Below are 12,280 nucleotides of genomic sequence, written 5' to 3' on the forward strand. Positions count from 1 at the left end.
TCCTTTACAGTCTTGCCCTAATTCCAATACTTCCAAAGTATACAGCAAATAAGGGAGTTATTGTCACCATAAAAGTTGAATGATGGGTGTTTTTCAGGCGGCGTTATAATGCTCCTTCATGTGCGTAGTTTTATGACAGGTCTAATTTATAGCGGGAAACATGCATATGTATGGTGTGCGCCAAATGTATGAATCTCAATATTTCTGTGCGTGTGCAGTCTTTTCAGAAAAGCAGCATGCAGATATTTAGTGTTAAATTTACCCAACGGTTATAAATGAGGCCACAGAGCACTGTGTCACTGAAGCAGATTTCCAGGGTATAAATCCATATAATCCTGAGAGTTCAGCCCCAGTCATATCGCAGTCTCAAGATACCTGGGTTCACACCTCTCCTCTTTTCCATCGAGGCACATGGGAAGTTGCATTGGATAATCTCCAATCTAATTTGACCCCAGACCTAAAATTAGCTTGGCAAATGTAAGGTGTTAGTCGGTTTATCTCAATGTTATATCCTCTTAAAAATAAACTTTCTATTAAATTGTGGTAATTCATAATTCATGTTTTACAGAATGGGTGGACAGTATGGGCACCTCTAAATGTATTCACTGACTAGACAAATTATATCAAAGGCCTAAAGAAAAGAACACACAGATCAGGCTACCTGAAGAGGTGGTAAATAAATTAAAAATAGCTTTGTGTATGTGTGATCATTTTGAAATGGTCTCTAATAAGAAAAGACACAAATCTGTGTCCTCAGCGATTAAAATAGTCTCCCTCTCTACTTCCGTGATAAAAGACATTCCAATCAGCACTAAACCATACACTGTAGACGTCACTCAACAGTAAACATCCCAACCAAAAATATTGATGGCCAAACAGGCATCGCCCATCAGCAATGTCAGGCAGGTGTAGAAATTCTTCATTTTATCATGCAACTTCCCTAATAGGGGGCCCTTATCAAACGCAGTTGGAACATGCTCACATTCCACGGCTGATGTCTCGATATATACACAGCGCATTTGGAAAGTATTCAGACCCCTTGACTTTTCCCACATTTTTGTTACGTAACATTTTGTTACGATCTAAAATGGATGAAACTGTTCCCCCCTCAATCTTCACACAATACCCTATAATGACAAAGAAATCACAGGTTGCACATTTTTTTGCGCCCCAAAAAAAACTGAAATATTACATTTACATATGTATTCAGACATTTCACTCACTATTTTGTTTTAGCACCTTTGGTAGCAATTACAGCCTCGAGTCCTCTTGGGTGTAACGCTACAAGCTTGGCACACCTGTATTTGGAGAGTTATTCCCATTCCTCTCAGCAGATCCTCTCAAGCTCTGTCAGGTTGGATGGGGAGCGTCACTGCACAGCTATTTTTAGGTCTCTCCAGAGATGTTTGACCCGGTCCAAGTCCGAGCTCTGGCTGGGTCACTCAAAGACATTCAGAGACTTGTCCCGAAGCCACTCCTACGTTGTCTTGGCTGTGTGCTTAGTGCCATTGTCCTGTTGGAAGAAGAACCTGGAGCAGGTTTTCATCAAGGATCTCTCTGTACTTTGTTCCATTCATCTTTCCCTTGATCCTGATTTGTCTCCCAGTCCCTGCCACTGAAAAACATCCCTACAGCATGATGCTGCCACCACCATGCTTCACTGTAGGGATGGTGCCAGGTTTCCTCCAGATCTGATGCTTGGCATTCAGGCCAGAGTTCAATATTGGTTTCATCAGACCAGATAATCTTCTTTCTCATGGTCTGAGCATCCTTTAGATGTATTTTGGCAAACTCCAAGCTGGCTGGCATGTGCCTTTTACTGAGGAGTGGCTTCCGTCTGGCCATTCCACCATAAAGGCCTGATTGGTGGAGTGCTGCAGAGATGGAGGAACCTTCCAGAAGGACAACCATCTCCACAGAGGAACTCTGTCAGAGCGACCATTGGGTTCTTGGTCACCTCCCTGACCAAGGCCCTTCTCCCCCAACTGCTCTAGGAAGAGTCTTGGTGGTATCAAACATCTTCCATTTAAGAATGATGGAGGCCACTGTGTTCTTGGAGACCTTCAATGCTGCAGACATTTTTTGGTACCCTTCCCCAGATCTATTCCTCAACACAATCCTGTCTCAGAGCTCTATGGATAATTCCTTCGACCTCATGGCTTGGTGTTTCCTGACATGCACTGTCAACTGTGGGACCTTACATAGACAGGTGTGTGCCTTTCCAAATCATGTCCAACCAGTTGAATTTACCACAGATGGACTCCAATCAAGTTGTAGAAACATCAAGGATTTTTTATTTTTTTTATTTTTATTTAACCTTTATTTAACCAGGTAGGCTAGTTGAGAACAAGTTCTCATTTGCAACTGCGACCTGGCCAAGATAAAGCATAGCAGTGTGAGCAGACAACAAAGAGTTACACATGGAGTAAACAATTAACAAGTCAATAACACAGTAGAAAACAAAGGGGGAGTCTATATACAATGTGTGCAGAAGGCATGAGGAGGTAGGCAAATAATTACAATTTTGCAGATTAACACTGGAGTGATGAATGATCAGATGGTCATGTACAGGTAGAGATATTAGTGTGCAAAAGAGCAGAAAAGTAAATAAATAAAAACAGTATGGGGATGAGGTAGGTGAAAAAGGGTGGGCTATTTACCAATAGACTATGTACAGCTGCAGCGATCGGTTAGCTGCTCAGATAGCTGATGTTTGAAGTTGGTAAGGGAGATAAAAGTCTCCAACTTCAGCGATTTTTAGTGGGATGATCAATGGAAACAGGATGCACCTGAGCTCAATTTCAAGTCTCTTATCAAAGCGTCTGAATAATTATGTAATACATTTTAGAATAAGGCTGTTCAATTATTTTATATTTATTTCATCTTTATTTAAACAGGTAGGCCAATTGAGAACAACTCCTCATTTACAACTGTGATCTGGCCAAGATAAAGCAAAGCGACACAAACAATAGAGTTACACATGGAATAAACAAACATACAGTCAGTAACACAATAGAAAAGTCTATATACAGTGTGTGAAAATGAAGTAAGACTAGAGGTAAAGCAATAAATAGACCATAGTGGCGAAACAATTACAACTCAGCAATTAAACACCGGAGTGATAGATGAGCAGAAGACGAATGTGCAAGTAGAGATACTGGAGTGCAAAGGAGCAAAAAATAAACAACAATATGGGGATGGGGTAGTTGGGTGGGCTATTTACAGGTGGGCTATGTACAGGTGCAATGAGTTAGTGAGGGAGATATGAGTCTCCAGCTTCAGTGATTTTTGCAATTCGTTCCAGCCATTGACAGCAGAGAACTGGAAGGAAAGGTGGCCAAAGGAGGAGTTGGCTTTGGGGGTGACCAGTGAAATATACCTGCTGGAGCGCGTGCTACGTGTGGGTGCTGCTATGGTGACCAGTGAGCTGAGATAAAAAGCGGGGATTTACCTAGCAAAGACTTATAGATGACCTGGAGCCAGTGGGTTTGGCAACGAATATGAAGCGAGGGCCAGCCAACGAGAGCATACAGGTCGCAGTGGATCGGCGATGCTTAATGTTAGTCTGGAAGGAGAGTTTACAGTCTAACCAGACACCTAGGTATTTGTAGTTGTCCACATATTCTAAGTCAGAACCGTCCAGAGTAGCGATGCTAGACGGGCGGGCAGGTGCAGAAAAAGTGAAGTGGTCTGAAAACGTTCCTAAAGCACGATACATACAGACAGTACAACAGTCTGACAGCAATACTGATACTTCCTCAAGGATATAGCTAGTCAATGTTCTTATCTCAGATACCGCTTGGCTACAGTGAATGTCAGCCAATCAACCACCATTGTTTTTCCACAGCATTATTGAAGGAATAAGGCCACATGTGCACCAATGGACAAACGTGTGCTTTAGTGATCAAATCTTAACAAACATCATCACAGTGAAGAGTGAGACAATTTGCTAGATTGCTTGGTTCCATATGTTACAGACTGACTCTTACCTGGGCAAAGAGGTATGCCATGACAAAGTCATCGAGGACAGGACTCTCAGAGCCCTTGGTGACTCCATACCGATATGCCCTCGTAGCTCCACTGCTGTACCAGCCAGGGAAATAGTACCTGAGAGACAGACAGAGAGAGAAATGAATAATGTATAATTAGAGAGCGTGCGATCTAGCGAACAAAAATGCAGAAACCATGAGCACAGAAAACACTACACATACCTTATTCTGAAGACCATGTCTTCATTGGCATATTCATCTAGCTGGAAGACATGGTTCGGGGAGAACCACATGCCGTCTCTCTCTCTGAAGAGCCCAAACAGGCTGCAGTACAGAGGCGACACACCTAAAGAAGAGTGGAGACAGGAGATACATCATGAGATAGCATGCATTGTGCTTATGAAGCACTTCCACGGTACACATTTTTAGTTTCAATAACTAGGTTCCATCCAATTGGCGACAGAATTTCATATGAATATTCTAAAATCCTCATTAAGAAAATGCACACATTTTCCCACCAGTGGTGTTTCCAACAAACATACTTGTTGCGGATAAAAATCAGAGTGTGAAGACCAATGCTCCCTCAAATATTTTTCCATCACTGAGCAAATTTCAGGTCTGTAAGTAAAATCTTACATTGTGAAAATTCTGTGCAACTTCCAGCGTTTACTGCAAACATTGACACTGTACGTTACCATTTTAATAGTGGCTATTTGATCATCATGTAGGCCTACCAGAGTTGCCTTCCATAAAAAACTATGGAAAATACACCCCATAACATTTTAACATGGAAATAGCTGTTCTATCATTCAGCCTACAGTAGCAGCCAATGTGTGGTGTTCAATCTAGGTCTACATTTCATGAGACTTTTGAAAAAGAACATACAGGGCTTGACTGTTTATCCACTTGTCCTTCAGACAAGGAGGTGACTGATAATGCTGTTGTGTTGTTTGATGCAAGAAACCACTTTACAAAATAAAATGCATTATTGTCATACCATTATTACAGAGAATCAGAAAAATTATGCTACCCTCTGCCTATTGGCTACTTAGCCTATCTCAAAATACTACACTGCCCCTTTAAGACAAAAAAAAAGCTCTCTCCCTTTTCAAAGGTGTCTAGAAATGTACACGTTTTGTGCTCTTGTAGGAAGCGATCACTCCCCTTTTGCTGACTACAAATGATCTATAACTGGGCTAATAGCTCTCACTAACTAGTAAAGGATATGAACTAATTTTGCTCTCAAAACAAGGGCATCTACCCACGACCTCTCATGCTGTAAACACAATCCAGTTCCAAGTAAATGGCACAGATCTATATATGGCAATGGTCTATTTGCATAAAAGCTTACTGCAACTCTGATTGTTTATACCGCACCAGTCTGTGTAGAGTGTGTCAATACAATAGAATCCTACTCCAATGCTTTCTGCCTGTATGTTGCATTGAAAGTGGCTAATATTGCGTTGATTCGATCACAATTGCCACTTTAAAGGGAAACGTTGACAGTGTTAACAGGGAAAACTCTAGAACTGTGGTCACCAACCTTTTCTGACTCAAGATCACTTTCTGAGTCAAAATGCAAGACGAGATCTACAGTGAGGGAAAAAAGTATTTGATCCCCTGCTGATTTTGTACGTTTGCCCACTGACAAAGAAATTATCCGTCTATAATTTTAATGGTAGGTTTATTTGAACAGTGAGAGACAGAATAACAACAAAAAAATCCAGAAAAACACATGTCAAAAATGTTATAAATTTATTTTCATTTTAATGAGGGAAATAAGTATTGGACCCCCTCTCAATCAAAAATATTTCTGGCTCCCAAGTGTGTTTTATACAGGTAATGAGCTGAGATTAGGAGCACACTCTTAAAGGGAGTGCCCCTAATCTCAGCTTGTTACCTGTATAAAAGACACCTGTCCACAGAAGCAATCAATCAATCAGATTCCAAACTCTCCGTCATGGCCAAGACCAAAGAGCTCTCCAAGGATGTCAGGGACAAGATTGTAGACCTACACAAGGCTGGAATGGGCTACAAGCAGCTTGGTGAGAATGTGACAACAGTTGGTGCGATTATTCGCAAATGGAAGAAACACAAAAGAACTGTCAATCTCCCTCAGCCTGGGGCTCCATGCAAGATCTCACCTCGTGGAGTTGCAATGACCATGAGAACGGTGAGGAATCAGCCCAGAACTACAAGGGAGGATCTTGTCAATGATCTCAAGGCAGCTGGGACCATAGTCACCAAGAAAACAATTGGTAACACACTACACCGTGAAGGACTGAAGTCCTGCAGTGCCCGCAAGGTCCCCCTGCTCAAGAAAGCACATATACATGCCTGTCTGAAGTTTGCCAATGAACATGTGAATGATTCAGAGGACAACTGGGTGAAAGTGTTGTGGTCAGATGAGACCAAAATGGAGCTCTTGGCATCAACTCAACTCGTCGTGTTTGGAGGAGGAGGAATGCTGCCTATGACCCCAAGAACACCATCCCCACCGTCAAACATGGAGGTGGAAACATTATGCTTTGGGGGTGTTTTTCTGCTAAGGGGACAGGACAATTTCACCGCATCAAAGGGACGATGGACAGGGCCATGTACTGTCAAATCTTGGGTGAGAACCTCCTTCCCTCAGCCAGGGCATTGACAATGGGTCGTGGATGGGTATTCCAGCATGACAATGACCCAAAACACACGGCCAAGGCAACAAAGGAGTGGCTCAAGAAGAAGCACATTAATGTCCTGGAGTGGCCTAGCCAGTCTCCAGATCTTAATCCCATAGAAAATCTGTGGAGGGACCTGAAGGTTCGAGTTGCCAAACGTCCTTAACGACTTGGAGAAGATCTGCAAAGAGGAGTGGGAGAAAATCCCTCCTGAGATGTGTGCAAACCTGGTGGCCCACTACAAGAAACGTCTGACCAACACGGGTTTTGCCACCAAGTATTAAGTCATGTTTTGCAGAGGGGTCCAATATTTATTTCCCTCATTAAAATGCAAATACATTTTTTACATTTTTGACATGTGTTTTTCTGGATTGTTTTGTTGTTATTCTGTCTCTCACTGTTCAAATAAACATACCATTAAAATTAGAGAGTGATAAATTCTGTCAGTGAGCAAACTCAGCAGGGGATCAAATACTTTCCCCCCCTCACTGTACCTCTCAGATCTTTTTTTTAACATGACTTAAAAAATGTAAGCCTATGCAACATTAACCAATTAAAAACAGTACTGTAGCAATGAGGTTTGTGCAGTAAGCTATAGGCCCAACACATTAACACTGCATATTAGCTTTGCTTGAACTGCCCTGCCAATGCATTGTTGTTTGGGACATTTTTAAAAATTATATTACAAAATTTGAGGTAGGCTATATGATCACACCGGTACTAGACATGTTGTTGTATTACTTGTGAGGCACAGCTGATTGAGCATACATTCAAATGATTTGCTTTTTATTTTACTGGGCTGAGGGTCCCCCTCTCAACATCCCTCCGCTCTCCCTTTCCTCCACTGAAACAGACTAAAAAGGAACACCTTCTTCCAGCTGATGGCGAAACACAAGTTTTACTGCATTATTTCTGCCTCATGCACAACTGCATGTTGTTACTTCTATGAACAGAGAAAGTGAAATGTTCCTCGATATTAAAAAAATACCCAAGCCGCTAAAAATGTTGAATACAAAGTGTTGTAAGAACTTAAACATTAACTAATTCATAAAAACAGCAACACTTTTCTGTATTCGTTGACTGTCTCTCTCTAGTCATGGTTTTAAACGTTTTGAAATCTCACAGTATCAATTTTGCTGTAGCCTGTAACATTACTGTAGACACGGTAATCTGAGCTATCCAATTGGCCAACGGTAAACCTATAGTGCACTTGATTTGCTCTTTGGGCCCGCCGGGAAAAAAGAGATTGTACCTTCAGACACATGAAATGGTTAAAATTGCAACAGTTTGCCTACCCGGCACGCAGCACAGCTGAATCAGGTGCACATACCGCCAACTTCCCGAGACTAATACAAAAAAATAGAAACAAGTCTTTATCGTTGGGTTTTTTACAGAAATGTTTGGCAATTGACTAGGAATGCATTGGATCAACAAGGCGATCGTAATCGACCGGTTGGTGACCACTGCTCTAGAAAGTTGAGAGAAATTCAATCTCAGTGCTTCTTCTCTCTGTGAGCTGATATTTCTGCAAGGGCAGTCTCTGGGCACGCGCGCAGTTTAGAGGGAACATTGGTGATGACGTAGCGCACACAAAATTGTACTTTTTTGCTAAAAATCTAAAGTTAAGTGTTTCCATAAAATGTTCAATTCTACTGATAGTTTAGTCATAAAAACAGTTATGTTAAATAGCAAATGTGCCAACTCTGGTCTTGGCATGTGTGCCTAATAAACTGCACAGTTTCCAATTTCGAGATGTAGGACCACACTAGAGGTCGACCGATTATGATTTTTCAACGCCGATACGGATTATCGGAGGACCAAAAAAAGCCGATATGGATTAAATCGGATGACTTTTATAAATATATTTGTAATAATGACAATTACAACAATACTGAATGAACATTTTTATTTTAACTTAATATAATACATAAATAAAAATCTATTTAGTCTCAAATAAATAATTAAACATGTTCAATTTGGTTTAAATAATGCAAAAACAGTGTTGGAGAAGAAAGTAAAAGTGCAATATGTGCCACGTAAAAAAGCAAACATTTAGGTTCCTTGCTCAGAACATGAGAACATATGAAAGCTGGTGGTTCCTTTTAACATGAGTCTTCAATATTCCCAGGTAAGAAGTTTTAGTTGTAGTTATTATAGGAATTACAAGGACAATTTATCTCTATATCATTTGTATTTCATATACCTTTGACTATTGGATGTTTTTATAGGAACTATAGTATTGCCAGCCTAATCTCGGGAGTTGATAGACTTGAAGTCATAAACAGCGCTGTGCTTCAAGCATTGTGAAGAGCTGCTGGCAAATGCAAGAAAGTGTTTTTTGAATGAATGCTTACGAGCCTGCTGCTGCCTACCACTGCTCAGTCAGACTGCTCTATCAAATATCAAATCCTAGACTTAATTATAATAAACTCAGGGTAGCTTGGGAACGGCAGGGTAGCCTAGTGGTTAGAGCGTTGGACTAGTAATTCTGAAGGTTGCGAGTTCAAACCCCCGAGCTGACAAGGTACAAATCTGTCGTTCTGCTCCTGAACAGGCAGTTAACCCACTGTTCCTAGGCCGTCATTGAAAATAAGAATTTGTTCTTAACTGACTTGCCTGGTTAAATAAATAAAAGGTAAAATAAAATTTAAAAAACACAGAAATACAAGCCTTGGTCATTAATATGGTCAAATCCGGAAACGATCATTTTGAAAACAAAACGTTTATTCTTTCAGTGAAATACAGAATTGTTCCGTATTTTATCGAACAGGTGGCATCCATAAGTCTAAATATTGCTGTTACCTTCAATGTTATGTCATAATTATGCAAAATTCTGGCAAATTAATTACGGTCTTTGTTGGAAAGAAATGGTCTTCACACAGTTTGTAACGAGCCAGGTGGCCCAAACTGCTGCATATTCCCTGAATCTGCTTGCACAGAACGCAAGAGAAGTGACACAATTTCCCTAGTTCATGCTAACATGAATTTCTTTTAACTAAATATGCAGGTTTAAAAAATATATATACTTGTGTATTGATTTTAGGAAAGGCATTGATGTTTATGGTTAGGTACATTGGTGCAACGACAGTGCTTTTTTTCGAGAATGCACTTGTTAAATTATCACCCGTTTGGCGAAGTAGGCTGTGATTCGATGATAAGGCGCCGCATTGATTATTTGCAACGCAGGACAAGCTAGTTAAACTAGTAATATCATCAACGATGTGTAGTTAAATAGTGATTATGTTAAGATTGATTATGTTTTATAATATAAAGTTTAATGCTAGCTACTTACCTTGGCTACTTGCTGCACTCGCGTAACAGGTGGTCAGCCTGCCATGCAGTCTCCTCGTGGAGTGCAATGTAATCGGCGTCCAAAAATGCTGATTACCGACTGTTAATCGGTAATGCCGATTAATCGGTCGACCTCTAAACCACACAACATATCAAAGTAAACTTGGAGTCACGTGACGAGATGATGGTTATTATAAGATGGTTTCCACCACCATTTCTCACCAAAAAAATGTACCGACACAAAAAGATCTGACCATGTCGAACGAACAAATGATCTTTCAGCATTTATATAAATTGTCCCGAAACGTCCGGTTTACATCACAGTATATAAAAAAGGTCACGACAGCTGTATGACTTTACTCGCATAAAAACTGTGGATGGAAACATGATTCATTTCACAACAACATTGTATCTTTCATCAACATTTAGGAGACCAGATAATGCACTGTGCCTTGAGTATTACTAAAAAGCTTGAAAAGGATTTGAATGTTACGATAATAAAATGTTCTACCTCCAGGGTCACCAAAAGGTCATTAAACACAAGACCTGTATTTGAGCCGTTGGAACTTGGGACATATTCCAACAAATGTACCTGTTGCCGTTTGCTTAAAGGGCAATTGTGAAATGTTTCAACCACATATTCATTATCTCCTGCACCAAACCAGTGTCTACATATGTTAAAACAGCATGTTTGTATGATCTGTGATTAAAAAGATGAGAAGGTAAGTCTTAAAAATATGCTTCTCTGTGACATCTCAGGGTAGGATTAAAAGTTTTTTTGAAATGTAGAAATGTGCAGTTTTCACATACTGTATGTAGACACTTATTTCCAGCAACTGTTATTGTGCTGGAGATAATGAAAATGAGGTTGTCCTTTAAAATGTCCCTCATGTTTTGCTTTTCAATAAATCTCGTGGGCATTTAAAAACATGCGGGTTAAGTTTCTCCTCGCTGACATTTTTTGTTGTCGCACATTTTTATTGACCATTGGGAGTGCCGCTTATGTCAGAACTCACTCAACCTTAGTTATTATATTTTACGCGTCCATGACAACAGCACATAAAGGGAGACAGGCTGGAACAAAGTGTATAATATAGTTTATTTTTGCAATCAACCAAGACCATAACCTCTGTGTCTAGTCCTCTATGTCTGAGCTAGTACGGAGTACATTAACTCAATGAGCATGTGGGATCCTAATAAAATACTGTACCAAAATACCATTCAAACCCAATTCCCTCTATCCCTTTTCAGAGGAAATGCAACGATGCATTTTGGTGCAGAAAGGACACCTCATGTCAAACCCACAGGACCTAACCAAAAACTATGATTTTAAGTTATTAAAGTTACAAGTGTACAACTAAAGTCCAGAGGTCTTCTTGGCCAGGTCACTAAGTGAGGACAAACTCATGACCGTTATCATGCTGTTTTGAAAGAATTTGACTGTTACTCACTGCACTCCTTCGCTGCATTGACACACAGTTGCTCGACTACGTAGTCCCCCGGTGGGTAGCTGAGGGGGGTTGAGTCTAGCCCAGCCAGGCTGCTGTGGTAGAGGTGGACCCGCAGCACCGGAGCAGCGGCTGGCCTGGACCCCCGAGGCTCCCGGTGAGCAGTCCCGTTCTGGTGCACAGGGACCGGAGGGCATGAAGGCGTCTCCATGTCCAATACAGAGACACCGGCCATCCGCAATCAGCTGCCTGCATTGAACAGCAGACAGGGAAAGAAGAAGAAAAGGGAAGGTGAGGAGTTATTTTGTCAGACAATACAAGACAGGTTAGTTAGAGCATTTTGAAAGCAGTACAGCCAGTGTTGTTCCACCATACTGCGGAGCATCTCATGTTTTGATTAGCTTAGCAGGGAAACCGTGAAACAAATGTCTGCAGAGAGCTACAATACAGAGGGGCCCATTGTCAGCGCGTGCTACAACTGTCTGCAATCAAGATCTCAGAATTCATCTCAATGACAGATAGTAGTGGCAGTCAAAGAAATTGAGCATAGAAGCGCAACAGGCTAGCACACAACTTTTCAACTGCCCGGCAGGCAATAGAGGGGTTTCATAACAAACAAATATATAACCTTGAAACAAAGATGCCTTAGAGCAGAGGAGCGCCTTCTTCTGTTGATGACTGGATGTTTTGGTCTATTGACTACTGTAAATCCTCCACCAGTACCACCAGAGTTCACACACACTGTACACACACAACCTCCTGACACTGCCTGTGGGCCCGGAGATGAGCAGCTCATGATAGGACTGCCCTACTCAATTAACACAAAACACTTCGACCAAAGCAGGAGTTAAGCCCTTGGCAAAGTTTTGAGCCGAGATGAATAACTTCT

At 41.1% G+C, this 12,280-nt stretch overlaps 1 protein-coding gene across 1 annotated transcript in view; it reads right to left on the reverse strand.

The window, feature by feature from the left end:
- jak2b (Janus kinase 2b) overlaps positions 1–12,280 on the reverse strand; it is a 46,653-nt gene that overhangs the window by 32,079 nt on the left and 2,294 nt on the right. Inside the window, exons 2-4 of the mRNA XM_020469698.2 lie at positions 11,395–11,640; positions 4,212–4,335; positions 3,990–4,107 (exon numbers count right to left, since the gene is read on the reverse strand). Of these exons, the coding sequence (XP_020325287.1) occupies positions 3,990–4,107; positions 4,212–4,335; positions 11,395–11,626 (474 nt within the window). The 5' untranslated portion in view covers positions 11,627–11,640. The remainder of the gene's footprint in view (positions 1–3,989; positions 4,108–4,211; positions 4,336–11,394; positions 11,641–12,280) is intronic.

The sequence above is a fragment of the Oncorhynchus kisutch genome, linkage group LG3, assembly GCF_002021735.2.
Source record: "Oncorhynchus kisutch isolate 150728-3 linkage group LG3, Okis_V2, whole genome shotgun sequence".
Lineage (NCBI taxonomy): Eukaryota > Metazoa > Chordata > Actinopteri > Salmoniformes > Salmonidae > Oncorhynchus > Oncorhynchus kisutch.